This window comes from Kryptolebias marmoratus, linkage group LG1 (genome assembly GCF_001649575.2).
Source record: "Kryptolebias marmoratus isolate JLee-2015 linkage group LG1, ASM164957v2, whole genome shotgun sequence".
NCBI lineage: Eukaryota > Metazoa > Chordata > Actinopteri > Cyprinodontiformes > Rivulidae > Kryptolebias > Kryptolebias marmoratus.
The window spans coordinates 24,112,283-24,139,354 of record NC_051430.1 but is presented as its reverse complement, the minus strand read 5'-3'; the positions used below and the strand labels follow the sequence as shown (position 1 = coordinate 24,139,354).

At 40.0% G+C, this 27,072-nt stretch overlaps 4 protein-coding genes across 5 annotated transcripts in view; 1 reads left to right on the top strand and 3 right to left on the bottom strand.

The window, feature by feature from the left end:
• Nucleotides 1-4,313: 4,313 nt before the first annotated feature.
• On the bottom strand, nt 4,314-6,816 carry dusp2 (dual specificity phosphatase 2). Its single transcript, XM_017412172.2, has 4 exons — nt 6,255-6,816; nt 5,911-6,032; nt 5,591-5,810; nt 4,314-5,239 (listed from the first exon to the last, which is right to left on the bottom strand). Exons 1-4 carry the CDS (start codon nt 6,640-6,642, stop codon nt 5,022-5,024), a joined length of 948 nt encoding a protein of 315 aa, XP_017267661.1. The 5' UTR covers nt 6,643-6,816; the 3' UTR covers nt 4,314-5,021.
• Nucleotides 6,817-8,711: 1,895 nt separating this feature from the next.
• On the bottom strand, nt 8,712-14,547 carry LOC108233692 (izumo sperm-egg fusion protein 1). The gene is made up of 10 exons (XM_037975438.1): nt 14,307-14,547; nt 13,463-13,712; nt 13,305-13,379; nt 13,030-13,113; nt 12,901-12,921; nt 12,700-12,789; nt 12,315-12,442; nt 11,998-12,148; nt 10,424-10,592; nt 8,712-10,060 (listed from the first exon to the last, which is right to left on the bottom strand). Exons 2-10 carry the CDS (start codon nt 13,692-13,694, stop codon nt 9,982-9,984), a joined length of 1,029 nt encoding a protein of 342 aa, XP_037831366.1. The 5' UTR covers nt 13,695-13,712; nt 14,307-14,547; the 3' UTR covers nt 8,712-9,981.
• Nucleotides 14,548-14,836: 289 nt separating this feature from the next.
• On the top strand, nt 14,837-24,515 carry LOC108233776 (myogenesis-regulating glycosidase-like). Its single transcript, XM_017412456.3, has 6 exons — nt 14,837-14,915; nt 15,806-16,264; nt 17,213-17,744; nt 19,538-20,342; nt 20,460-20,578; nt 22,048-24,515. Exons 2-6 carry the CDS (start codon nt 15,987-15,989, stop codon nt 22,390-22,392), a joined length of 2,079 nt encoding a protein of 692 aa, XP_017267945.1. The 5' UTR covers nt 14,837-14,915; nt 15,806-15,986; the 3' UTR covers nt 22,393-24,515.
• Nucleotides 24,516-24,978: 463 nt separating this feature from the next.
• Nucleotides 24,979-27,072, bottom strand: part of LOC108233601 (lymphocyte antigen 6G-like) — a 5,177-nt gene continuing 3,083 nt past the window's right edge. Inside the window, exons 1-3 of one of the 2 annotated variants that reach the window (XM_037975884.1) lie at nt 26,012-26,330; nt 25,542-25,649; nt 24,979-25,398 (exon numbers count right to left, since the gene is read on the bottom strand). In XM_037975884.1, the coding sequence (XP_037831812.1) occupies nt 25,244-25,398; nt 25,542-25,649; nt 26,012-26,057 (309 nt within the window). In that variant the 5' untranslated portion in view covers nt 26,058-26,330 and the 3' untranslated portion in view covers nt 24,979-25,243. Of the gene's footprint in view, nt 25,399-25,541; nt 25,650-26,011; nt 26,331-27,072 lie in introns of those variants that run through there. The other variant, XM_025005060.2, reaches the window with a different exon arrangement.

The following is a 27,072-nucleotide window of genomic DNA, read 5'->3' as shown; positions in this document are numbered from 1 at the left end:
CCCCCCCCCCCCCCCCCCCCTCTAACACACACACACACACATATGGTTGCTGTAATGAGGGAGAAGCTCGACCAGCCACCCATGGAATTACAATTGGGAGGCAGCAGCCAATAAACGGTTGAACATTCTTTGCTCCCGCTACACAATTTAAATATAAAAGGACAGAGAATAAAGCTTTTAGGAGAAGAGAGCACTCCAATCAAGTGTCTCTGTTTTTGTTGCAGAAAATGCATCCTGGGGCTGAGGGGTGTGTCACCGATTCCAAGGTTACAGGAGCTGAGCAGCACATAGTGCTCGGTGAGCAGCCCACTGTGCTCGTTGTGTAAGAGCATGCACACACACTCGGGCCTGGAGGTAATTCTGCTGTCATGGATCACCCACAACGGATCAACAATTCCTGCTCGACATCCGGACTGGAAAAGATTGAGCTTAGTCTGGAAAAAGGAGCTCTCTCTTTGAGAAAAAAATAACTTTCTGTACTTTTTTTTTCTCCCCACCCCACATTCTGTTGAAAAATAACTACGAAGGAAAGTAAAAAAGTTTATAACAACTTTACTTTCAATTTGATCACTGCAGGTCACCCTGTGGCGGAGCACTGCTGGGCATTTAAACACATTATAGTTCAGAACAATACAAGGACACTTCCTGCCCTTATGATGATTTTAGACCATTTTTTATCGTTCTGCCCCCTGATCTTTGTATTAATGCGCTTATATTTTTAGACATTTTGACTTTGAATCAGGTCAACGTTGGGTTCTGTGGAAAAGGTATGAACAATTAGTATCTCACCTGTTCTAGATAGCTCTTTAGATGACCTCAGTTTGGAGAAATTAGGTTTACTTTTAACTAAATTGACGAGCTAACGGCTCAGAGTGGGGCTAATATCAAAACGGGTTGCTGCCGTCTTAAAAACAATCCCAACCTGTGAAAAATCAGTTGGATCTTTACAAAATAGTTTAGATGTGAACAGTCTCCAAAAAACATTACAGATTTCTAAATGTTGATTGTGAAACCATCATTTGTTCACACGGTAACCCCGTGATCGCAATCGCTGTTTAAACGAGGCCGCCAAAAACGTTGAACCTGCGGTAGTTTCCAGGCCGGGTCACTAGCTGGCGCTATGATTTTTGTATTTCAACCACATGCACGTGTGCTCAGATACCTCAGTCTTGAGGAGGTGAACAGTTACATCCAAAATGCTGAATACATCTTTCGACCGACGATGAGGTTGGTCGTGTTGCTACACGTTACTAAAATGATTCTGGGAAAATATAGACTACTGACTGACTGTAACTGTAGTGCACATATTCTGCTTTTAGGTAAGTTGTGTTTTCCCCTGAAAACGATGCCGGGAGTTTCAGTAAACCATCACTCTGAGACCTGGATTGAAATTGTTTTGGTATCAGTGGATCTGACTGCTGCTGTGGAGTAAACGAACGAACGAAACCCAACAGAATGGTTCTGATGTCACATAAAAACATCATTGTGTGGAACGGGCCTGAACCTGAACTTTATGATTCTGTAAGGATGGTAAAGAGTGATGTTCAAGGAGGAGATTGTCTGGCAAGATTCATTTTGAAGTTAAAAAAGTAAAATGGATCATGTGTTTGTCTTTGGTTTTGCCCTTGCTACTGAATTAGGTGCATTATTTTTAGTGCGTCTCCAGTGTGTGTGTGTGTGTGTGTGTGTGTGTGTGTGTGTGTGGGAAACCTGCAAAGAATTAGAGGCAATGCTGTCAAATGGTCACACAGTAATTTTCCCAGATGCATTTCTGATGAAACCCCCCCACCCCTCCACCCTCGCTGCTTCTGTGTGCGTGTGTGTGAGTGTGTGTTCACTGGTACAAACATGGGCTCGCTGTAATCCCTCAGCTACCATTATCACGCTCATATTTTCCTCACCTGGGATTTCTCGCTCATGTGACACAGTCTTCCGCTGTGAACAGCAAAACCCTCCAAAACTCCACGTCCAGAGGAAGTGGGATCTCTGTACTAATCCCTAATCTGACACACTCTTCCTTTTCTTGCTGCGGTGCAGAGACATACAGACGCAAACACACATCATCAGTGGGTATTGCCACAGCTTAATATAATATGATTAGGCCTGACAGTAGTTTAATCCGGACTCACAGTGTGACTAATAGTTTGAGTCTGTTTTCATTAAGGAGGCTGATTGATAAAAGGATGAACTGAATACGACAAACTTAATGAGAGACATTCGAACAGAGGGGTGGTGCTGGTTCTGCTTGCGAGGATGAGGACATGTCCTCACAAAAGGACACTTGGGGCAGACTCTGTGTCCAAATGGACAATACTAAGAAGCAGCGCATGTAGAGAATGCGTGAGAGACATCTGTACATGTGTTTCTCTGTGCTGATTGGATCAAATAAAGGCAGTCTGAGTGAGTCAACAGTATGCTGGCGTCATCTGCTGGAAACTGACAAACGCTCTGGTTGTTTTATTATCTACCACTTGAGGGCACTGCTTTACTACAGACTGATGCTCAGTGTGTGTTGTGTTGATTTGATGACAACTCTAGTCTCTAAAATCCTTTAGGAGTAACACAAGTGATCACATACTGGAATAAAAAGAACACATCAATGTAAGAAAGCTCTTTATTCAAAATGCTTCACGCATATCAAAGTATACCAAACACTGAAGCAATAAAAATGCTTTTATTTGAGGGGAAATAGGCTGGTAACTGATACAAGATGGTATATATTATTATTGTTTGTAAAAGCAGGATTCCTGGTTATTTGCTTAGAATGGAGCTAAGAGCCATTTAAAGTGATTTCTTTCTGTACAAACATTCTTTTATTGTGTGTGTGTGTATGCCAATAAAGCATTCCCCCAATAAATGACCACTTTTGACTCATTTCTGTAATCCTTTAATAAGTATTGAGTTAATATCTGAGCAGGCTTTATATCATATTCATGTAAACACATAAGACCAAACCTCATATTGCTCATATTTCTGATTTTTGTAATCTTTTATAAAACTTTTTTGTGTTACTTATTTATTATTTAAATAGTTGTGGAAGAAAAATCTTTTTTTGTGGCTGTAGCAGCAGCAACAACAAAAATGTGTAGAAATAAAAATAACAATAATTGTATGAATGTGTTACAGCGCCAAAAGCTTGCTTACTGCTGAATATTATAAAATAATTTTCAATACATTTTCATAATGTAAAGTCTTCATAGAGTCGCCACAGTTATATGGAGTAAAAGCAGAACAAAACTGTAATTTAAATTCAAATACTGTATATAGTTGTATAATAAATGCACTAAAGTTTGCCTATTTCTCTCTCTGTCTCTCTATGTTCCTGTTTTAGATATTTCAAATAAAATGATACTGAAGAAGCTGATGGAGAGCCATACAGATATTTGAATTCTTATAGAGAAAGATAAAAACTGGACAAAAGTTTAAGAAGAAAACACCATAGCATAGATTCTTAATAACGTATTACATGTTTGAAGTCATCAGAATAAAGCTGCGAGGTTGAACTTTATAGAAACATCCCATGACATTCACTTCTCATGTGACTGAGAACGCATGTCTACGTCTTTCTTCAAAGCAGAACTTGAAAAGTTTGGGGGGCATTTTTCCATTTTCTGTCTGGGAAAATGAGGCCGGTGGAATAAAGAAGTCAAAGATACCAGTTCCACTCACGTGTAAGTTCAACAAGAGGTATACTTGCAAATGAGGGGAAGTGGAGTTTTTTTATTTTTAGTAGTGGGTGACACATGGCAGAAGCGTGGGTGTGCAGAAATAGGATGTGAAGATGAGGTAGTTGTAGCAGCTGATTATTGAACACTATACAAACATCCTTAACTGCATTTGGTTAATATTTCATACATTATCCAAACAGTTGAAGTTACAGCTGTGACCTGTGTGGAAAGCCAAAAGAAAATGATTAAAAACACAAATCAGGGTGGATTTTCCACTCTTTCTGATCTCAAAAGTGCACGTCTTTTTTGCCAAACTCCCTTTTAAAACGTTGAAATCTGTCCACGCAGCTAGACCAGGCGGACACGAATTTCATGTCAGCGTTTGAGGCTGAAAGGACCTCAGACTGTGAAATCCACTCTCTGCAGGATAATCCTCCAAAACACTCTGCAACGCACCGCTTTTAATATCTCCTGATTCAGCAAGAGCGAATTAAAGCGCCGCAGGGTCAGTGTGTGAAATTATGCATTCGCAGCGAGCTCTGTGAAAACACTGCAGCACACTCACAATCGCAGGACTGACCTAACAGGGTTTTTTTTTTTATCTTTTCTTTTCAGGTTTTCACTCAGAGCAAGAGTAAACAAATGTGTTTTTCAGCAAGTTTTTATTTCAGTGGAAAGACAGGCGGAACAGGCCACAAACTTGCAGGTATAAAGTGCATTAATACAGATAAAAAAAAAACATGGTAGAGCACAAGTATTTAAAAAAACAAACTATTTACATGAGAAAAATGTTGTCCATTTTGAAGTGTATCTCATCTCATAGCATAGAAGGTGCTTAGTGCTTGTAAAAAATATATAGAAATCATTGCTAAAAGTTGAGATTCATCCACTTATTGCTGTAAGTAGTTAACACAGTGTTGTCTCATAAAGACGTCATGTCACAGTGGCAACAGCCCTCAGAAATAAACAGGCACAATAAAATACCTAAAACCAGAAAAACAGGGCTGGCTCCCCCTCAGCTGGAAGGGAAATGACCTTGTAGTTCTGGACCCCAGTTGTTTACAAAGCTGCTCCAGCAGGCTTTTGCTCTGATGCCTGCAGTTTGTTGAATCAGAACCACTCATCAGTTTCTGCTTAAAAAATATAAATAAATAAAGAAGAACCCAGTAGTCATGTGATGCCAGCAACACAAGTAGCTTTTCTTTGAATTCACAAAGTCGATCCTTCTGAAAAGAACATTTGTTCAAGTCCTGATAATCATCTGACCTCGGCACAACGCCATGAGGTCGAATTTTTTTTTTTTTTTTTTTTTTTTTTAAGTTTGAGTCAAATTCCTCATTGTTCCGAGGGCCTTCATCCCTGACAGAGAATGTCGGTCTCAAACTGCAGCAGCTGTCCCATGAAGGCCAGGTTGGGGGAGATGACGTGACGCCGCTGCTTCACAAAGTCGAAGGCCTCGTCCAGCCGGACGCGCTGCGTGTGCATGAGGTAGGCCAGGCAGATGGTGGCTGAGCGGGAGATGCCTGCCTGACAGTGCACCAGCACCCGACCACCGCTCTGCTTCACCGAGTCTGTGGGAGGAACCGGAAAAAAGCAATCAGTATACTGTGTTCCATTTCACACTGGTGGTAAATCTTGTCAGAACTTGTGTTTGGATGAGATAGCAAACAATCAGAAGTAAGAATCAGCCGTAAATGTTCACAGAAACTTTGTCTTCTTCCAGGCTACATTTTCTCTAAATCTCTGTGCTTCATAATCCAGTTGTTTTGTAACCACAGAAGTTTAATGGATTATTGTATGAGAGCTGCTTCGAAATGCTCTGTGGCATTTCTTCTTAAAACGAGGCCAATTTGATCAAAGTTTCAGTGAGCAAACACAGGCTGAACCTTCGCGTCGAGGTCGTCCTGAGCAGAGGGGCTCACCAATGAAAGCGATGGCCGTGTGAAAGCAGGCTCTGATGTCAGCCACCAGCGTGTCCTCCACAGTCAGTCGAAGGTACTCGAGCTCGCCCTCGTAGAAGTTGGGACAGGTGGAGGACACGTTCAGCACGGCCGTGATGCCTGCCGCCGCCAGCGTCTCTCTGCGAGAGGAGTGGACGGCACTGCCCAGAAACAGAAAGGGCAGCAGCTCCACTGGACCATCCTGAAGGTTACAATGAACAGGTCGAGTATTAGCTGCAGTTCAGACACAGTGAGAGCTCATGTGATGCACTGTTTGGTGCTCAAATTGAATTTTAGCATACCTGATCATAAGCTGGAGTCCTCTGGCCTGTCGTCATTGGCTCTGGGTCCACTGTGGAGAAGTGACTGCTGGAGGAATTATAGCAAAGCTCCGGAAAGGCCTCTGAAAATCCCTGAAATCCACCTAAATGAATTTCAAAATATTGATTAGACTGGAACAAAAAAAATGTCTGGAGTGGAAAAACAAGAACAAATCTTTTTTTTTTTTTTTTTTTTTACATCTACAAACACTTAAGATGCTCAGTTTGGAAACTATTTTTTCAACAGATTAGTCTTTTTTTTTAAATAAAAAAGTCTCAACAGTTTTAATATAATAATTAAACAAAATGAGATGAAGGGTAGTCACCTTGCAGAAAGCAGATCTGCGTCTGGACCTCGTTCTGCAGGGCTGTGAGCAACATCTGGGCCACACTCTCGGGCTTCAGCTCGCTCAGGGAGCCGCTCCTCTCCTCCACCACCACCAGCGGGGAGAAGCCCCCGCTCCGCAGCCGGCTCAGCAGCGCCTTGTCCGGGATGAGCCACTCCAGGGCCACCACCGAGCTCTTGGACCTGCGGCGCAGCATCGAGTTCCAGTTCACGTTGCGGGACTCGCAGATGTGCGCCGTGGAAAAGTCGAGGAAAGGTCTGCAGTCCAGCACCACGCACCCGTCAGAGGCGTACTCATCCCGGGGGGTCCTCAGGATGTGGACCAGCTCATGGCCAGTTATTTCCAAAGTGTCACTGCTTGAAGTCATGGCTTAAACTTTGAGGTGATAAAATTAAAAAGTGTCACAAAGAGTAAAGTAAAGTAAATAACGCTAATTTAAACGCAATATTTTTGAAACGTTTTAAAAACAATAATAATACGAGTGAGAGTACTTGAACTCCCTCTGAGGTCGGTTAAAATCGGCTTTAGTTTCATAGTTTCAGTTGTTCATTGATAACAGCTGCGCGCGGGGCGTGGCCACGCAGGCCCCTCCCCGTTTTCCACAGAGGGAACGACGTCGAGGGCGGAATGCCCAAATATGGCCTGCCCGACACTCCTCATATGGACACTGACGTAAAAGCTCCGATTTTCCAACTGCGCACGTGGTCTTTAGGGGGGTTAAGCGGTGTTTTTGCGTTGAGTGACGTTATGCTGCGAGTTAAAAGCATCGACTGTTTATCGACGGGTTAAAGCCAGAAACTTTGCCTCCAGAGGAAAAGCTGAAGGCAGAGTTTTTTTTTTTTTGTCATTTGAGTTAAATTAACCCAGCTGCTGAAACGCTGCCTGTTTGTTGACCCATAAAGGTTACAAACGGATGTAAACACTTTCCATTAGTGCCCTCCATTGTTCCCCCTCTGGTTCTCATGAGCTCAGTGCAGTTTCTTTACTTGCATATTTAGTCAATATTGTATTAAAGCAGGATTTACTGCTGCAATATAATCTCTGTTGTTGTTTTTTCTGTTTATAACGGTCAAAAACAGGTTGAGATAAAACACAAGTACACAAATATAATAAAATTATGTTTATTTCTCTCGTTGATCAAGAGTAGTGATAAAAATAGATGTTTTTATTTACTTTAGATGTCATTAAATGTGTTATATACAGTGTGAAAAAGCCCAGCTGTTATTGAACAGTTATTGTTTTGGACTGACTCAAAATAACATCTTGTTCCTCAGTCAGTATTTGACAGGGATTTTTTTTTCCATACCAAAACACAAATATTATGAGATCAATGTTAAACTTTTTTTTTTTTTTGTCAATTTACAACACAATTAGAACTACACAGCTTGTGAAACATCTAACACAGGTTTTAAACTTTTTAAAGTATTGGTTGTTGTCACCAATATAATTGTTTTTGTCCTACTGCAACACTGGTGGTTATAAGATGTACAATATTTATAAATATAAAAGTAATAATATCAGACTTACAGTTTTCTGATAATGAAAAAAGCCTCAATTAAAGAAAAATCTTGGCTATTTAACATTATTTTATAGAGCTTTTGTTAAAGAAATTTAATCTGTACCCTTAACAGTCATAAATATTTATGTCTTCACAGATAAATGTATTAAGATCCCAAAATACAAACCTTTTTTTTCCTTTTCTTAATGCTCTAATATGAGCCTGAGCTTCACAGTTTATGTTCAAGTGTGATGGTAGCTGATTTTAGGCCACATTAAAAGTGACATAAAATATAAAAACATGTACTAAAAGCACATTTGTGATAAATGAATGTATATTATTATTAGTTTTAATGATTTTAAAGAATATTAACAATAGCAGTTGACTAAGAGAATTAAACGTTTGTTTAACTAAAGAGAAATAATTCAGTTTGAAACCACATTTTAGGTCTTTGTTGTGTTTTTGTTTAGTTTTTTTTTTTGAGTAGTTCTCAGTTAATAAATAAAACATGACTAATAAAACATGGAGGAATGTAATCTAGCTGAGAGGTTGGCGTAGACGCCGTTCCTCCTCTGGAAACAGAGTAACTTCATGTGCAGTGTGGGGTCGTTCATATCATGGTTTGTAATCTGACGTCTTTGTCCTCGTTTCCTCAAAGCCCACGCTGAAGTCTCTCTCTGCCTTCCCACTCAAACCTCTGACTTTCTTCATGCCCCCACCTCCCTTCCCTCCCCTTCTGCTGCTCCTTCAGTAGCACAGCCACTTTGTCATCCCTTCTCCCTGCTGAGGCTGCACTTTCAGACCTCAGACTCAGACGCTTTGCTACACCCTTCATCATGGCTGTCTGCGGAGCCGCTGAGCCTGCATTTACTGTAGCCCCAGTCTGCTTTGGGTTTAAACACGCCGGCGTAAGCCCAGTGAAACGTTGACGTCTGCTCTGCTGGAAGATTGTGACGTGGTTGTTTCTGCATGTGGGTGTCTTAGGGAGTGTTTTCTTTTTCTTTTTTTTTGTTTTCACTACTCGCCCCATCGACAGCAATCCCCACAGGAAGCAGCACCACACAAACATCCTGTCACCGTTTATGCAGACCTCAACCTCCGCACACAAACACCCCGTCCCTCACACTGTAATCGTCACAACTTTACTTTCGTTACATTTGCCATGGCTCACAACCCAAACAAGACACGTGGATTCAGGGTTTTATGAGAAATTTCCCTGGGGGGGAATGATTTGTGATTTCCTGGGTGATTTCCTGGTTGTGATGCTTCGTTCAACATCACTGGGTTTCATTTTCATTTGTTTTATTTAAACATTTCCTTATCTCCCTCTATGACATAATGCTGAACGAGTTTAGATTTGTTGTTGATGACAGTATTATTACTGGAATTTTACAGGAACTGGGCGTTGACAAATCAGACGGCAGAAAGAAGCCAAACCATCGACAAATTAGGTCAGCGGGATGATGAACGCCGATGCAGTGGAGACTTGTAAAGTTGGCACAGATCATGACGGAGCTTGCATAAATAGTAGTGACTATTTCTGCATCAAAAATGCTTATGTCATCAAAACTCATCACAAAATCTGACTTCATAGCGTTAGGAATATTATTAACTCGACTAAAACAAATGACCTGAATGAGTACGAGTGACTAAACGTTAAGAGAACCCCTGATGAAAACATCTGCTGCTTGCTTTTCCCCTCCTTTCCCCCCCCCCAACGTGGAGATTATCTAGGATTAATTGGATGGCCTGGGCTATTAATCTGAAAAACACTGTAATCCAAGAGATTTACCTCATCCCTGATTCTTTTCTGAAATGCCCATGTGACAACAGCGTCTCTTCATTCAAGGAGAAAACATCCCTGCCTGTGCTTGAACAATGATGCATTCCAGATAGTGTTTTGAAAAGGTGTGTGTGGCGCTCTGTAGTTTTGTGACACCACAAACAGTCCGCCTTGTTGAATTAATGTATTTGATCCAGGTTTTAAACCCCTGACGTTCATATATTCCACATCTAAAAGTCACCTGTGTTGTGTATTAGGTAATTACACGTGTTACCAAAATCTGTTCTCACTTCCGTGGCGTTTCCACACATGACTTGACACCTGAAAGTGGGAAATTTAATTGACCGCAGAGCAGAACGCACAAACTGAAGTGAGAAAATGTTTCCCATCATGTAAAAGTAGAATTACTGTACGTAGCGTCTTCATCACACTGTGTTCTGTGCGTATTTTTCCACCCTCCTCCTCCTCAGCTCTTTTACGGCTTGCTGTCGATTCATCATCATTCTAAAAAACACACACAAAGTAACTCTTAAAAAAGTTAAAACCCTGTCTGTCACTCATTTTTTGCTCTTTCAGTGGGTTTTAATCTAAGTTACTTGCTGTTTTTCATGTTTAAATAAATAATACCCCTTCCTGAAAGATGGAACAATACTTTCAAGAAAAGAAAAACAACTTAATGGTATTAATTATGACTAAATTAAACAGTATTGAATCATTCTAACAAATCAGGAGCCAATAATCCACATCAGAAGAAGCATCTTGCTTCATTTAATGTATCATTGACTCTCCTCCGTGTCATCTATTCAACCTACGCCCTTCCTGTAAACCTCCCCTTCAGTGTTTCTCCACCCACTTGTTGCCTCTTACCCTAGGACAAGCGTGAGGCCTACGCTCGCTGCCAGAGTCAGCGCTGTAACCATGGCGATGACTGCCACCAGCAGGTCCTCCGTAGGTTGAAAAGGTGAGTAGCTGTCCTTATGAGGCAGCGAGGGCAGAGTGACGACGGCTCGGTGTGTCTGACTCAGCAAAGGGGCGACTGTGGAGAGGGAGGAGGCACAGAGAGGCGATTTGATGTTTGTGTTTGAGACCATATAAAGTGTACTGTTGTTTAAATTAAATTTATATCATGTGGTTCACTTTAAGCCCACTTTCATGATGTAACTTTTAGAGATAGTTCCCCAAAGGTTCCCGGAAATTAAGTTCACTAATGAGCCTTCTGTGAACCATCCAGGAACATTCCTTATATGTTCCCTGAAGGTGAGGGGCAACTTTTACGATGTGATTTTTGAGGAAGGTTACCTGAGCATGAGTTGCTACTTTTACAGTGGAACTTCCAGAAAAGTTTACGAGAATGTTCCCTAATGGTTCCTTTAAGGCAGTGGTGTCCAGTCCTGGTCCTGGAGACACACTGTTCAGCATGTTGTAGGTGTTTCTCTGCTTTGACTCACCTGATTTAAATGAACGAGTGATTAACAGGCTGCTGTAGAGCAGGGAAACACCTAAATCATGCAGGATAGTGTTCCTCGAGGACTGGAGTTGGGAATCACAGGCCTAAACCATGCAGGACAGTGTTCCTCGAGCACTGGGGTTGGGAATCACAGGCCTAAATCATGCAGGATAGTCGCCCTCCAGGGCCAGGACTGGACAGCACTGCCTTAAGATGACTTGGAACCTTTGCAGTATGACCTTTAGAGAGCCTTTTAAGAATATTCCCTAAAGTTTCACTGAAGACGAGTCACATATTTCACTGTGCAACTTTCAGGAAACCTTCTTGAACCTCCCAGGAGTATTCTATAAATCAATCCTGAACTTTGCAAATTCACTTTCAGCAAATCTTTTGTAAAAGTTTCTGAGAGTTTCCCTAAAGCCTTCTGTTGGGTGGATAAGAAGTAGTGTCAGAACTCAAATCAATCATGAGATGTAGGTTTTATATTATAGAGCAGATAGGATTACATATATACATATATAATAGGGTTTAGGTTTGGAAAAGTAAATTAGTTTAACATTGAAATCCACACAAGTAAAGATTATTTGTATAGCACCTTTCCACAATAATATTCACAAAGTGCCTTATAAAATAAACTACGAGTATATAACGAATAAAATATAAATCATAAATAACTAAAAGGTTTTCTAAATAAAAGTCATCAGCTGTTCTTCATCTCAGTCTAAGATGAGTTTAATTAATTTCATTGATAATATCTGCTACATCTGTTTGTCCTTAAACATCTGGTGCTTTCAAATTTTCCAGTTTAGCCACATCTCTTCCAAAATACAAAAATTGGGACATTTGTTAATTTTCACAGGAAATCCAACACACAAGTGTGCAAGTTATCAAGTGTTGAGAAACATTTTTGGACTTCTGGTAAGTGTGTAAATGATCTGAATTGTGTTGACTGTGTTTTCTATCTGTGACTCCATGAATGAAAGCTCGAGTCTACCTGAGAGCAGGAAAGTGACTCTATAGTAGATGGTTCCTTTTTCGTCTTGCAGAGAGCACCGATATGTTCCTTGTTCATCCAAATGCAGCTGATTCAAGACCACAAATGAGTCATGTGTCACCACCAAGGTCGCGAAGTCATTTTCATCCAGCTGTGTATACAAATTAGACGGCAGATAATAAAAATACACGTTTGGTTTGGCAGCAGACAACTAAATATGGTAGGAAATTTGACATATGAGAGGTAGGGTTGTCTGAAAGGATTATAAGGTAGTGTATTTCTACTAAGGTAGTTTTAAAATTGCTATTTATTTAGACCTTTTTGGTTCCTGGCTCTCCTGGTGCCCAGGAAAAATAGTACTCTGGCTTTGCTAGCAGAAGTCGATGCCACGGAAGAAAACAGTTCAGCACAGCTTGGCCTCCCTCTTCTGCTTCCACTGGAAACACTGGAAGAGGGTGAGAGGAGGTAAAACTGTTTGTTCATTTGCATCCGGATTACTTCTGTAATCTTTTTCATTAACCCCGCACATGGACAGACAGCCGTGCCTTACTCAGGAACACATTTCCACGCTCGTGACAACATGCTTTTATGTACTCTGAAGAACGATGCACTCCCACCGTGTAGGTGGGACTCCCCCCCGCATCCACTCATCCACCCACTTATTGAGACCTTACACAAACAAACACACAGATAAAAATATACCACCACAGTCCTGCTGGCCTGATAGAGAGGGACAGATGTACATTTTGTACTGGCAAGAGATGCAGTCCATTACCCTTCGGTGCAAAAGCCCTAAAAAGCACATAAAACACACACATGAACGAGCACGTGTCCTGTGGACACAGACAAAGTCAACATGTTTTGCACACTGATCGATACAGGGATCGGACGGGACAAACTTACCACACGTGTTGGGGCACAGTCCTGAGGGAGAAGCAGATAAACCATCAGAAACTAATGCAGAGCACTGAAATGCACAAAGTGCTCTGCCTCTTACAGAGCAGAACACTCACAGTCTTTCAAGCTGATTACCATCAGAGATGAAAGCGTCCAAGTGTTTCTCTAAGATCTTCCTGCCTTTCTCCATGATCTGAATTGTGTCAAATGTCAGAGAGCCTTTAAATGAACAAGATTTATTAGGAAATCTATTAGAAACTGATTGTGTTCTGGTTACACCGTGTGTCAACTTCATGCAGAAGGAAATACAGACTTTGTGCCGATCTTAGTATCTGCTACAACACTTTTGAACCTTTTCTATTTATTTGGAAACAGTTGTTACTTTTTATTTATTATGTTAAATTTCTCACCACTGTGGTCTGTTTCCAAGAAACGGTCAAATTCACTCTGGTACTCAGTTTTGGCTCTGTACAGAGTGGTGGGATCTGAGAAGGTATAAAAAATAACAACAATACTTTTAAAAAGTGTAATGAAAATAAGCTTTAAGATCTGCACTGTGTGTGCTCACCGGTGACCCCCTGTCGTACTTGGCTGGTCTCCTTGTAAGTAACATAGGCATAGTCGCAAATATTTTGCAGTTCAATCTGGTCTTGCACAGTGGGAGCAGACAGGATGAAGTCCTCGTGGATGCGCCTGATGGTGCTGTCACACTGAAGGCAGGATTTAGCGACAGGGACCCCGCAGAGCAGAGACGCAAGGATCAGCAGCATCTTTCCTCCGGATCTTCTGTACAAGTCCATTCGGATCCTGAGAATTTTCTACGTTTTCAAACAAAAATGACAAACATTATTTGTGCTACAGAACAAAGACTGCAATGCAACTTTTACTTAGTTAACTATCTGGGACCAGACTAGTACATACTATTACTACTACTACTGCTACTAGTAATAACAATAATGGTAATGTGTTTTACAAAGGAAAAAACAGAAATAAAAACATGTCTGTTTGACCCCGAACTGCTCACCGAGAAAGTCTCGAATCCTGACAGATGTTGTTTATTTCATCTTAGGTTACTTAAACCTTTTTTCTCATCCCTAGTTTTGTGCTGTTTCGTCTTGCTTTCCTTACCAGGATAAACACTAGGACATGCCTAGCCAACAAGCGGCCAGTGGGACCCATACAGTTAGTTACCAGCTAAAATATTTTTAACTTGTATAAGTCCTGTCAACAACAGAACTTCAAACATGATAGGTAAACCTATGTGGGTTAACGTTTGGCCTACTAACAGGGTAATATATAAGTACTATACTGGCTTTAATGATACGCTCCTCTTTGTACATAGCTTGTTGCTGTCACCCAGTGGCAGAACATGTAAAATCATTTTAACCTTTTTTTGTTGCATTTGATCTTACCTAAATATACACAAGGCTGCTGTTCTAGCTGAAATTAGCTCAAAGTCCATTCAAGGCCATTCTTTTCAACAACACTGTCTGTTGACATTTCTTAGTAATAATTAGTTAATGCTAAAAAATAAGCCTAACCTCTGGTGCTCAAAACATATAGTGAGTCGCTAAAGCCGGAAAACCGATTTTTAGGACAATATTTCAAATATCAACCGTTTCCAACGGCAACAGTCGCCAGTTGCCACAAAAAACAAGTGATGACGTCGATGCTAACAGATAAATGCAAGCTAAGGAGGTTTTTGATAACGTGACGTCATCAACGGTTAACGTTAGTTAAGCCATTATTTTGTTTAACAAATTAACAATAAAAACTTATTCATATTATTATGTGCTGTCTCGAGGGTTTAACAAAGTAACAATAAAAAAGAGAACTTTTGCTATAGTTCACGTCGTTATCTCACACTACATTTCCCAGAAGGCCATTGCGTGGCAAAAAATTGTGAGTGACAGAATCAGTAGCCAATCCGTGTTCGAATCGTTCTGCGGCTGCGCGGTCGGTTGCTTTTGCTCACGTTTGTACAGTAAACGCATTTTGACCTCCGCCACTCAGACGCAAAGGTAAGGCAACATTCTGTAGTTTTCGTAAAGATTTTAAGGACAGTTTGAGTCGTTTATTAGTAGCTCTTGTCCTGTGTCTGTGTGAATGACGTCTTCTGTACGTCGTTAAACTGTGAAGAGAGTTATCTGGTCTGCTGTTTCCAGGGTGGTTCTGCGTGTTGTTGTTTTGACGTCCCAACACCACCCGAGTCGAAAATTACGTCGAAACTTGTTTGTGCAGTGATTGTGGAATAAAACAAACAAATAAAAGCCTTGTCCTGAGCTTATGCATGCAGGAAGTGGAAACCTAAAATGATGCAGAGTTTATGTTACATCATGACATTTGCTTAATTGTGAATAAAACTAATTGTATTTATGGTGCACTTTGGACAATAATTGTACGTGCAGAGGAAGTAAAGAAAGTAATTTCTTTGAGGGGGAAGTCAATTTTTGCAGGTTAACTTGCTGTCGGATTCAAGCTTCATTAGAATAAAAGTAAGATCACTGCTTCTGAAGTTAATCATACCTTTTTGGTTGTTAAGTCTGGTTCTTTTGTAGCCGACCTGCAGTTTACTGGAAACTACACGCCTGCTTCTGAACAGCTGTAAGAGACGTGCACCTCCTAAATATTATTTACCATGCTTGGATGATAACTGTTACCTTAGAGTCTGCACTTATTTCTGATCATAACCTAGTTTTATGGTTTCATTGCTCCTGTTGCCATTGGTGCCTGAGTGGCCGTAGCAGCCCAGATCTTGACTACCTGCTATTTATCAGATTACACCTCCTGTGCTCACTCTGAAGCTGTGACGCTTCTTAGATACGCTCCCACACTTTAAAAACACACAGTCTATCACTATTTTAATTGATTGTTATAGCATGCTGAATGTTGATATCTGCCTTTCTTTCAGGTTTAAACAAATCCATCCTCATCCCACTATGGATAGGTTGCCAAAGACTTGTAGGTAGACATTAGAGTGGTGCCATTGAGCAGATATATTAATTTATAACACAACCTGACAGCAAAAAAACTACAGCTGTCACTCCTCCTCTACACCTGCTTCTCTTCACACCTCACTGCAAGTTTTCAGTATGTATCAGATTGTCCCAGGAGCGCCTGTAGAACAGCAGGTGGCTAAAGATGCCCACGGCTCCCCAAAGAAGAAGAAGCTAGCTCACGAAGGCCGGCCGCTGGTGCTGGCAGGCATCCTGGGCTGTCTGTTGGTCCTGGCATCTGTGATCGCCTGGTGCTACTACTCAATGTCTCTCCGTAAAGCCCACCTGCTGAAGACGGAGCTGCTAGATTTGAATAAAGATGGCTTCGTCATACGGAACCCTGTAGGGACTATTGTCTTCACCATGACCTTCAGGTGGGTTTGCTGTAGAAAGACTTCTCATTGTTGATGAATATGCTCGTGAGTGTTTTTGTTCATAGGGTCCAACAAAGTTATGCGTGACAGCTTAGAAATAAAATTGATAGACAGCAGGCAGAACAATAGCTGAAATAAGCAACTTAGCAAAACAATAGGTGAAAGCGGCAAAACAATAATTAAAATGAGAAAAACTGGAGCTAAAAGCTAGAAGCAACAGACGAATAGCTGAAAGCAGATTTCAAAGAGAACAATGTTTTTAAAGTAACTGAAGAGATCTCAGTGTATTTCTATAGGGAGGTCTTTTGTAAATAAAGGTAAATCATTAGAAATGTTACAAAACCAAAAGTCAAAGAGACTATTTCTGATAATACGTAAATGGTTAAAATGGCACAAAGGTACAGGTAGGTAGGTACATTTATTTATATAGCACTTTTCAGCACAAGGCACAAGGCGTCACAAAGTAGGCAGAAGTAGTGTGATGCAAAGAAAAATCTACAGAAGAAATTACAAAACGGTAAAACAATAGTGTGTGAATGTTGACTCAGACATAAATACTAAATGTGGCTTTCAGTATCCTTCATATCACAAATAAATGTGTTGGCTTCTGTACAGTTTTTCCTCTTTTTGTGCAAAGCGGAGTGCAGTATGCAATTTAGAGATTAATGATGGAAAGCCAGGCGAGACAGACACGTGATTACACCCTGAGGGACGACTGATTTAGTCATGTCCAATATCAGCAGAGTTACATTCAACTAAAACAGCTTTAGTCGGGTTCCTTGATTAGATTAAATAGAGCAATTAAGTTTTCGTATGATTGCATTTAGACTGTTGTAATATTTCTATTTTAGTAGGCAGTTGTGTTTTGTGTTTTTTAAAAACTTGCTTTATACTGTGCTAAACCTTCCCGTTTGTGTTGTGTGTCTCCCTGTTCATACATCGTCCCAGGTCAGACACTCTGGACCTGGACTCCTGCTCCAAACAGGGAAATATCCTGAGCTGCACTCGGTCAAATTCTGGCCAGCTGAATTTTTTCATCCAGACGGTCCAACCTAAAGACACTGTTATCTGTTATCGTGTTCGTTGGGAGGAGCTGCAGAGTAAGCACTCGGTCGAACACACCATGACCTACAACGGCTCTCACTGGTATGGAGGGGCGGAGACAGCAGCACAGTACTGGCCCATCAGGTTCCAAGGCGAGGAGGAGCCGCGGCCTTTCATCACCAGCGACGTCTACTCCAATCGAAACACGTTCGGGGGGATCCTTGAGCGTTACTGGCTGTCGTCCAACGCCACAGCGATAAAGATTAATGACTCGGTACCGTTTCATTTGGGTTGGTCGGAGAGGGACAGGACTCTGAGGTTTCAGGCCCGGTATCAGGACTCCCCCTTTAGACCTCCAGCAGGACAGCAGGCCTTCCCTGAGCTCAGCTACAGAGTTTGTGTGGGGCTGGACGTTACCTCGATTCACAAATATATGGTGAGTGCCGGCATGTTAATGTTAACATTTTTTACAGTAGCAGGTAGAAATTCCCACAGGAGCTCATACTTTAATAGTTTACTTTCACTAATATCAAGATAATAAAAAGGGAAAATCTATTTTGGGGATGTTGAAAATGATAAAATAAGTATGTCTCTACATTTTGTTTTGTTACAGTTTTTATCTTTAATAAATTGAAGACAGCCCACACCCCTCTAAAGCCCAACCTCTACACAACGTAAAAGTTAGCACGTAAGCTTTATTTAAAGTTTGTAGGATTTCCTCTAAAATGTCTAAGTCATTCAGGCAAACATTTGTGCAGTTTTATGAGAGCAAAATCTAAATCATCTAGGAGCACGCAGTTCAGTTTACCAATATTTAGCAACAGGAAAAGTCAGGTGTAAATGAGGAAATGTCACTATTTTGTGTTTTGTGTTCCAGTTTGTTAACATCAGTAGACCAAAGAGGGAGGTTTCATACCCATTTTAACCAAGCTAATAGAATGTATCTCATGTTCTCCTAATATTCTTTTCAAAGGTTTCCACTTGATATACTCCAAATCTTGTTCTGAAGCATCCTTAGAGTTGGACCTGAGAAGGCATGAAAAGCAACACGGTGAAAAGTAGATGTAATTTTCTTTAACTTTACCACACAGGCTAACATTTGTTTTAACTATGACAGCAAAGTCACGAAAAAGGGTTTATGTTCCAGTAGGCATATATTTCAAAAGTTTGTCATTATGAGGAAACGTATTGGCAGAAATCAAAATAATATTAAAAACTGTTATTATCTGAAAACATTATCAAGTAATATTTGTCTTTATATTAGCACGGAATGATCTTTTTATATTTGCATTCATGTCGTACCTCCATGTTTTTACTCCAGAGAGAACAAAAACAAGTACAAGCTCTAAACTTTAGAGAGTTTTTCTTGCTTGTTTTGTTTTTCCTACAGAGAAGAGGAACTTTTACAGTCAGCAGCTTCACCATTACCACATTTTTTTTCCTCGGTGCTTCTTAAACAGTGCAAAATGTTGCATTTAAAAGGAATCAATGCAATCTTGTTTTAAGTCTTTAGAGTCTATTTTGCTCCCCCTTTTTCTGTCTTCAGCCATTAATTTGCTGACGTCACAGAAGACAATTTTCCTCAACCTATACTCATGTTGATTTCCTACAAGATGATGTCACAGTTATATACTGTTGACAGTGTTATCTGCAGCAGCTCTAACAACACATACAGAGAGTTATAATCCACTAGATATTCACTTTTCTCTTAAGAATACGTCTATGTTTGTTCTTGCAGTCAAAAAAATGTGCATTTGACTTGATTTCCTGATGTCCGCGGGGAACATTTCTGGCATGTAAGTTCACTCTGCAACAACGAAGGACTCTGAAACAACTGTTTACTCAGAAACTAAAAGGGCAGTCAGATTTTACACCTCTGCCAGAGGTCTTATCGTCCTCTGCTGTTTGGAAAAAGCTGGGCTCTTCAAAAGTAAATGTAATTACCCTCCCGCAAATGAGATCAATACTGTTCTTGAAATGGTAATTACCCTGTTAGTCTTGCACGAAGATTGAAAGCAGGAGAATCCAGATAGCCTGGCTCTGCTTATATGCAGCAGGTAAAAGAAGATTTACTGACTTCCAGTCTTCATTCTAAGCCAAATTAACTCGCGCCTGCAATAATTGCAAAATGATAAACTGTTTGTTTAAACTACGTGAATCTACTCTTGTTAGGTTTGAATGAAACAAACAAAATAAATGTTTGTAATTGCATGTTATTGTTTTTCTCAGGTTCGTCGATATTTCCCAAAGCCCATCAAAGTCCCGTCCCCTGATGTGTTCCAGAAACCGGTGTGGTCCACATGGGCTCTACATAAGACATCTGTAACTCAGGAGAAGCTGCTGCGCTACGCGTCTGACATCACCAAGCACGGCTTTACCTGCTCCCATCTGGAGCTGGATGACCGCTACACCACTGACTACGGAGAGTTTGACTTTGACCCGCAGAAGTTCCCCAATGCCAGCGGCATGTTTGCCAAACTGCGAAAGAACGGCTTTCAAGTCACCCTGTGGACGCATCCGTTCATCAACTACGACTCCATTAATTTTGGCGTCGCTGTGGAGAAAGGGCTGTTTGTTCGAGAGCCGAGTGGTGAGCTCCCTGCTCTCGTTCGCTGGTGGAACGGGATTGGAGGCATCTTGGACTTTACAAACCCAGAAGCCTTTAGGTGGTATTCGTCAAACTTGCAGATGCTTAAAGCTCGCTATAATGTGACGTCCTTCAAGTTCGACGCAGGAGAAACAAGCTACCTCCCTCGCCAGTTTAGCACCCTGGTCCCACTCTCCGACCCGTCCACCTTCACCCGGCGCTACACGGAGATGGCCATCCCATTCAGTTCACGCGCTGAGCTGCGGGTGGGTTACCAGAGTCAGAATATTTCTTGTTTCTTCAGGATCATCGACAGAGATTCAGTGTGGGGTTACGAGCTCGGCCTCAAGTCCATCATCCCCACCGTTCTGACTATTAGCATTCTGGGCTACCAGTTTGTCCTACCAGATATGATAGGAGGGAATGCATACCCCAACCACACTGCAGGTAGGAAACTTCATAACCCACAGTTTGATTTATGTACAGGAAGTTAAAGTTATGTTAAAGGCAGAGATCCTGTAATTCCGTTTCACTCTGCAGTCTGACATCTGTGACGTGTTTTAGGTCGATTAAACGAGACGAACAGTCTGCCGGACAGAGAGCTGTACATCAGATGGTTGGAGCTGTCTGCTTTTATGCCTGCCATGCAGTTCTCAATACCACCGTGGGCCTATGACAACGAGGTGAACAAATAAAAAGACATGCTTCACATTTAAAATGAATGAATGATTTCTGAGCATGCTGTTATCTGTCAGTAGTCCCTAAAAAGAGAAGCTGCCCAGTGTTTCTCAAACTTTTTCAGGCTGAGGACCATTTGACCCATTTAACAAACACTCACTGACAACCTAACTTGAAAAGGTCAAGAACACAGATAAATAAACAGTCGTTTACTTGCAGTATGTTGCGGACCACTAGGGCGGGCCCACAGACCACAGTTTGAGAAAGACTGATCTAGTCCAAGGACCCCAAAGCGCTTCACACTACAATCAGTCATTCACCCATTTTCACACACTGATGGTGGTGAGCTACATTGTAGCCACAGCTGCCCTGGGGCGGGCTGACAGAAGTGAGGCGGCCATCACACCGGTGCCACTGAGCCCTCTGTCCACCACCAGTAGGCAAGGCAGGTGAAGTGTCTTGCCCAAAGACACAACGGCTGAGACAGATGGAGCAGATGGAGCAGATGAACCGGCAGCCCTCCGGTTACAAGACGAGCCCCCACCTCCTTAGCCACTTGCTCCCAATATTAACGTAATATTATGCATAATAGCGGTTAAATTGTAACACAAATTTTACTTTTTGTGGCTTTGGTGCGCATCTCCAGACAGGAGAAAAATAAATAAACATTTTTAGATTTATTAATTTGCTAACTAACATTATTTACACCGTAAATAAAGAACAAGTGTGAGAAATAGACTAAAAAATTGGTTTGAAAAAGAATTAAAAAAAAATAGTAATATAAATACTATACTAATAAGATGAAGAATCCCACAATAAAAATCTGAATTTGAAATGAAAGATTTTCAAGGAAAAGCATTTTTATTCTTATAACAGTACCAGAAATATAAGATGTTAAAAGCTGGTGTTTTTGCTGGTAGAAAAAATACTTTTATGGGTATTCATCCTTTGCTTCTTTCAGTAGTACCACTAGAGGATGCAAAAGTTGCAGTTTTCTCTACAGAGTAATAAAGGGATATTAGAGTGTTTTGAATTTTACTGCAGTGGCAAAATTTTGTATAAAATCTCTGGCTTTGACCTTCTTGTTCACAGTCTTCATCTTCCTTCAAAATAAACAACATATGAATAAACATACGGCAACCTAAAACAGATAAATATTCAGGAGTATTCTTTGTCACCTTTTTGCAAAAGTAAGTGTCAGAAGTCTATTGGAAAGTTTATATCTCAAGTAATAAACGCAAAAAACCCATGAAGTTGATGAAAAACGAGATATTAGGTTTCTGCCTGACAACAACAAACTAATTCTTCATCAGTCAGAGAATGGACTGATCAGTTTATCCTGTGTTTTTATTGGTGGTCTCGTTTTTCACATGTTTTATTGTTTGGTAATCAAACCACCAGTATATCAAGCTAAGTGACAGGAAATGTGCCTCGCTGTGATTCTAACACAGCTTTAATGTACATTTATCTTTAGGTGGTACAGATAGCCCAGAAGTTCACAAACCTCCATGAAACTCTGGTGGCTCCGAGGGTCCTTGAACTGGCAGGGGAGGTTCTTGACACCGGAGACCCAATCATAAGGCCCCTGTGGTGGATCGCCAACGACGACGAGGCGGCTTTTAAGATCGACTCCCAGTTTCTTATTGGGGACGACCTGATGGTGGCGCCGGTGCTGGAACCTGGAAAGCAAGAGAGGGACATCTACCTGCCTGCGGGACGATGGAGAAGCTACAAGGGAGAACATTTTGATAAAGGTCCGCTGTACCTCACTGACTACCCCGTGGACCTGGATGAGGTAGCTTACTTTACATGGGTTTAGATATGAAAGACAAACATTAAACGTACACGCTAGATGTGTATATTTGTTATCCTAAACCAGTAAGCCAGTTTATGACACAGAATGTTTGCTTTTAAGGGAGATGGTGTGACTTTTGTGAATATTGAGCTTATGTCTCTTACAGCCTGCTCTTTATTTAGACTTCTGCCTAAAGAAGTGGATTTTACCTTTTGTTTTCTTAGCATCTTAAAGCCAATCTTCATCCTCATGTGCCTTCCACAGCTACTAATAAAAACACTCCCAGTTGTGCCATCAAACGTTCCTTAAAGACAGTTCTCTCCTTCATTTGTGATGGTTTGGGCGTCCACGGTTGACCTTTTTAGAGCAGGGTAAAGTAAACTAACTTGAGCAATAAGAAAACGGAACCGACTTGAGGGTGTGATGCAACTCATATTGGGACATAAACACCTCTGCTCCGAACACTTGCCTAAATTAGTCATCATCCTGTCTATATTGGCCAACAAGCATTGACCAACATTGCTGATTGTTGCACTTTTAGTTTTAGCAGCTGATGAATGTAAATACGTGACTTTTGGTATTTGTAATGATCAACAAACTGCAAATATTTTCTGGTCAGCAGTGGCTGACCTTCCTTGCCATTCTGTTTTTTTAGTTTAAAAAAAAATGCACAAGTTAGATTTACTGCTCAGGGTACCTTTGATGTTAGAAATATTTTTATGCACAGATATAAGAGATTTATTTTTAGCCACTACTCTCCTCTCAAAGATGCCATATTTTAGTGTGCTGTCTACATCCGCCTTGTGACTTTTTTTGCCTTATTACCTGGACCCTGTGTTGACACTTGCAAAGAGAACTTTTAAAGGCTCGGCAGCACGTTTCTGTTCTGCACACAGTGATATGCCTGAAGCCGTGACTTTACAAAGTGCATGAATTTATCTGCTCCTAAGTGATTGCTAGCATGAGACTAAAGCACAAAAGATAAATAAGTGATCTGGATTCAGCATTTTCACTACAAATGGATGACAACAGAGCAGTTGCAGAGCAGATTTTTCTGTAATTCGTTGGCGTTTGTGTTGCTCTCCTGCTGTGATGACAGGAACTGAGTAAGTTATTGTAATAAAATGTTTTTAAAGACGTTCACAAGACGAAGACCGTGGAATGTAATATTTCAGACTTGCAGAGATTAGACATCTGTAAAGGGAACTATGTCAATACAACGAATCAATTCTTGCAGTGCTGAATATATTTGCTGTAATTAACCCAGGTATTTCAGATGTACCATGACAGGCTTTTAACTGTTAAATGGAATATTTTGTTCTTTTAAATATTAGTATTTATGACTGCTGTAAATTAACACTTTATTTTTAAAAGTTGAGTGCCAAAGAAAATGAGACCTAGTGGTATTGTTTCATTTTATACACACGGTGTAGCAGAGCCTTGTAGTCCGCACACTGACTTTGGGAGGCTTATTTAGAGAAAGAATAACAAGTCTGTTTTCAGTTTGCTGTCAGTATGTCCTGTTAGTGTAATTTACACAAATAAAAGATTCTTTGACAGGTCGAAATGCACCAAAATAACCAATTTAATTAGCTGTATGCTTTATTCCGATTTATATTTATGTGTGAAGCATTGAGAATGCATGATGACTTTTGATGCAGTAAAAACAATAAAGCAACTAAAGCCATGTCCTGTCTTTAGTCAGCTGTTCAAAGCATAATTTGGTGATTTGCTCTTAACTGTATTTAATATCTTGTTTGATCACTGATTTCTCATGTTGATCTTGCAGCTCTTGGCGATGTGAAATGCACATCCTAATAAATGAACCAAAATGACATTATTGTATTTTCTGACAATTTACATGAGTAAAAGTGAGTTGTTGTTTCTGAGCTGAACATTATGGGTACACAGTTATAGAAAACCTCTAAAGAGCGTTGGTCCTAGTTTCACTTCCTGTGGTTTTTATGGTTCCAAAGAAGAGAGTCAAGTGTTGCCACATTTGACTGTTTTGATGACCTTTTTTTAATTTAAAAAAGTCACATACACCAGTTCTGCTTGGAAATAGAGAACTTCATTATCAGTGTTTATACACTCGGTTATTTTTCAAGACTATTGTTTTTGACTCTGTAATAAAATATAAATTCACACATTAGTTTTTATATGTTCAGTACTTTAACACTGACACGTTCTGCCAAACCCCAAACCACCTCTAGACTGCTGAATTAAAATGTTGCCTTTTTTCTGAGAAAGACCAGTAAAACTAATTACTGATATCTATGTATAATATATATATATATATATATATATATATATATATATATATATATATATATATATAAAACATATCTATGTATTTATTGACAGTTTTACTTGTATAACAAGAATTGATACAACAAACTGATGCAAAGCAGCTGCTACAAAGACACAGACAGCATATCATCTAGTTTTGCTTCCTGTAAATGATTTTTCTGTCATTAATTTGGTTGACCTAACATAAAAAAATAAACAAAACATTAAAAAATGTCTTAGACTCCAGCTTTAGAAGTACAACACCAGTTCTGTCAAAGTTAGGATGTTGAGTAAAATGTAAATAACAACAAAATTCAATGATTTGCAAATCTTAAAAAGCCATGTTTTAATCAAAGTGGAACACAGTAAACATAAAATATTCAAACTAAGACATTGTGCAGTTTCTAGGCAAAAATGCACCAATTTTGAATTTAATGGCAACAGCAACTCATCTAAAAGTAAAATTAAGACAGACCAGGTTTACCACTGTAAAACATCCCCTCTTTTTAACAACAAAATAATTGTCTAAAGAAAGAAGAAAAGATTCAATTAAGTTTTATTTTAAAGCTGTTGGAATATTTAAGCCTTAGATAAAGATTGTGAAGAGGGCTGAAGACAGCAGCAGGAGGAAGGCACTGGGACCTGTTGGTACGCCGCTGTTGCACAAGTCTCCTTCACAGCAAGACACAGGACTAATGCATAATGAGTGGTGTTTGCAGCCCTTACTAACAAGACTTGAATCTGTAAACCAGGATAGAGAAACCATTGAAACAACTGTATATTAATATTGTAAAAGTACTGTGAAATAACGAAGGTATTCATGTAAAAACAGATTATTTTTGTTAATGTAGGAACTAAAGCTTCTTAGAAATTTAACAACTCACCGTTGTCTTTTAAAGAAAAGCAACGATCTGCATCTTTAGGACAAGACATGACGTTCACGCAGGATTTCGGTTGGACTCCATTGCATATGTAGCATGTCAATCCACATGCTGAAACATACAAAATCAAAAAACAAAATACATCATTCAATTAAACAGGAGCCACAAACAGACAAAAATCTTAAAGCATGATGCAATTTATCACATTTATCTTTACTCCTCTTGTGGCCTCCAAAACAAGAATTTACATTTTCACTTTTCAAAGGAGGTATTCAAATAATCATTATTTAAAAAGCATAGAGTTTTTTTGTTTTGTAATCTTATGTCAGTTAGAAAATCAACATCTTTGTTCTAAACAATGACTGTTTTAATCATAAAGGTCAAAACCAACAGACTACTGAACCAAAGATTATTAGTATGGACTGTTTTAACACAACCAGGTATCAATCTGAACAGAAAAAAGACCTTCTCACCTGCAGAAAGAGTCATCAACAGGATCAGAGCTCCGTAAATCTTCATTGTGAACTTGAAATGTTGGTAATGCAACAACTGGAGCAAAGACTTCCTCTCTCATGCTTTTATATGTTCAGCACTTTTCACATTTACACGTTCTGCCAAACCCTGAACCACCTCTAGGCTGCTGAATTAAAATGTTGTCTTTTTTCTGAAAAAAAGCCAATAAAACTAACTACTGATATCTTTGTATAATATATATAAAACATACCTAAGGGATTACTGACAGTTTTACTTGTCTAACAAGAATTTTTAATTCTACATCTGAAAAAAACTGGGTTTACACTTCTGTCAGCCCGCCCCAGGGCAGCTGTGGCTACAATGTAGCTTACCACCATCCGTGTGTGAATGGGTGAATGATTGTAGTGTAAAGTGCTTTGGGGTCCTTGGACTAGATAAAGCGCTATATAAGTCCAAGCCATTTACCATTTACCATTTACATTAAAACTGATACAAAGCAGCTGACAGACAGCATATCATCACGTTTTGCTTCCTTAACATGGTTGACTTAACATAAAAAGATAAATAAAAGTTAAAAAATGTCTTAGACTCCAGCTTCAGAAGTACAACGCCAGTTCAGACTAAGTTAGGATGTTGTGTAAAATGTAAAAAACAACAAAATTCAATGATTTGCAAATCTTAAAAAGCCATGTTTTATTCAAAGTGGAACACAGTAAACATAAAATATTCAAATTAAGACATTGTGCAGTTTCTAGGCAAAAATGCACCAAGTTTGAATTTAATGGCAACAGCAACTCATCTAAAAGTAAAATTGAGACAGACCAGGTTTACCACTGTAAAACATCCCCTCTTTTTAACAACAAACTTATTGTCTAAAGAAAGAAGAAAAGATTCATGTTAAGTTTTATTTTAAAGCTGTTGGAATATTTAAGCCTTAGATAAAGATTGTGAAGAGGGCTGAAGACAGCAGCAGGAGGAAGGCACTGGGACCTGTTGGTACGCCGCTGTTGCACAAGTCTCCTTCACAGCAAGACACAGGACTGATGCATAATGAGTGGTG

Bases quoted from the DNA above. Each gene is read 5' to 3' on its own strand.
- LOC108233776 (XM_017412456.3), top strand. From the start codon at position 15,987: ATGTATCAGATTGTCCCAGGAGCGCCTGTAGAACAGCAGGTGGCTAAA. The intron at 17,745-19,537 runs GTGAGTGCCGGC...TGTTTTTCTCAG, and splicing joins CCTCGATTCACAAATATATG to GTTCGTCGATATTTCCCAAA. The intron at 20,343-20,459 runs GTAGGAAACTTC...GACGTGTTTTAG, and splicing joins ATACCCCAACCACACTGCAG to GTCGATTAAACGAGACGAAC.
- LOC108233692 (XM_037975438.1), bottom strand. From the start codon at position 13,694: ATGGACTTGTACAGAAGATCCGGAGGAAAGATGCTGCTGATCCTTGCG. The intron at 10,593-11,997 runs GTAGACTCGAGC...CCCTCTCCACAG, and splicing joins AGTCACTTTCCTGCTCTCAG to TCGCCCCTTTGCTGAGTCAG. The intron at 10,061-10,423 runs GTAAGAGGCAAC...TGTGTTTTTTAG, and splicing joins GGCCTCACGCTTGTCCTAGG to AATGATGATGAATCGACAGC.
- dusp2 (XM_017412172.2), bottom strand. From the start codon at position 6,642: ATGACTTCAAGCAGTGACACTTTGGAAATAACTGGCCATGAGCTGGTC. The intron at 5,811-5,910 runs GTATGCTAAAAT...TGTAACCTTCAG, and splicing joins GGACTCCAGCTTATGATCAG to GATGGTCCAGTGGAGCTGCT. The intron at 5,240-5,590 runs GTGAGCCCCTCT...TTCCTCCCACAG, and splicing joins CACGGCCATCGCTTTCATTG to ACTCGGTGAAGCAGAGCGGT.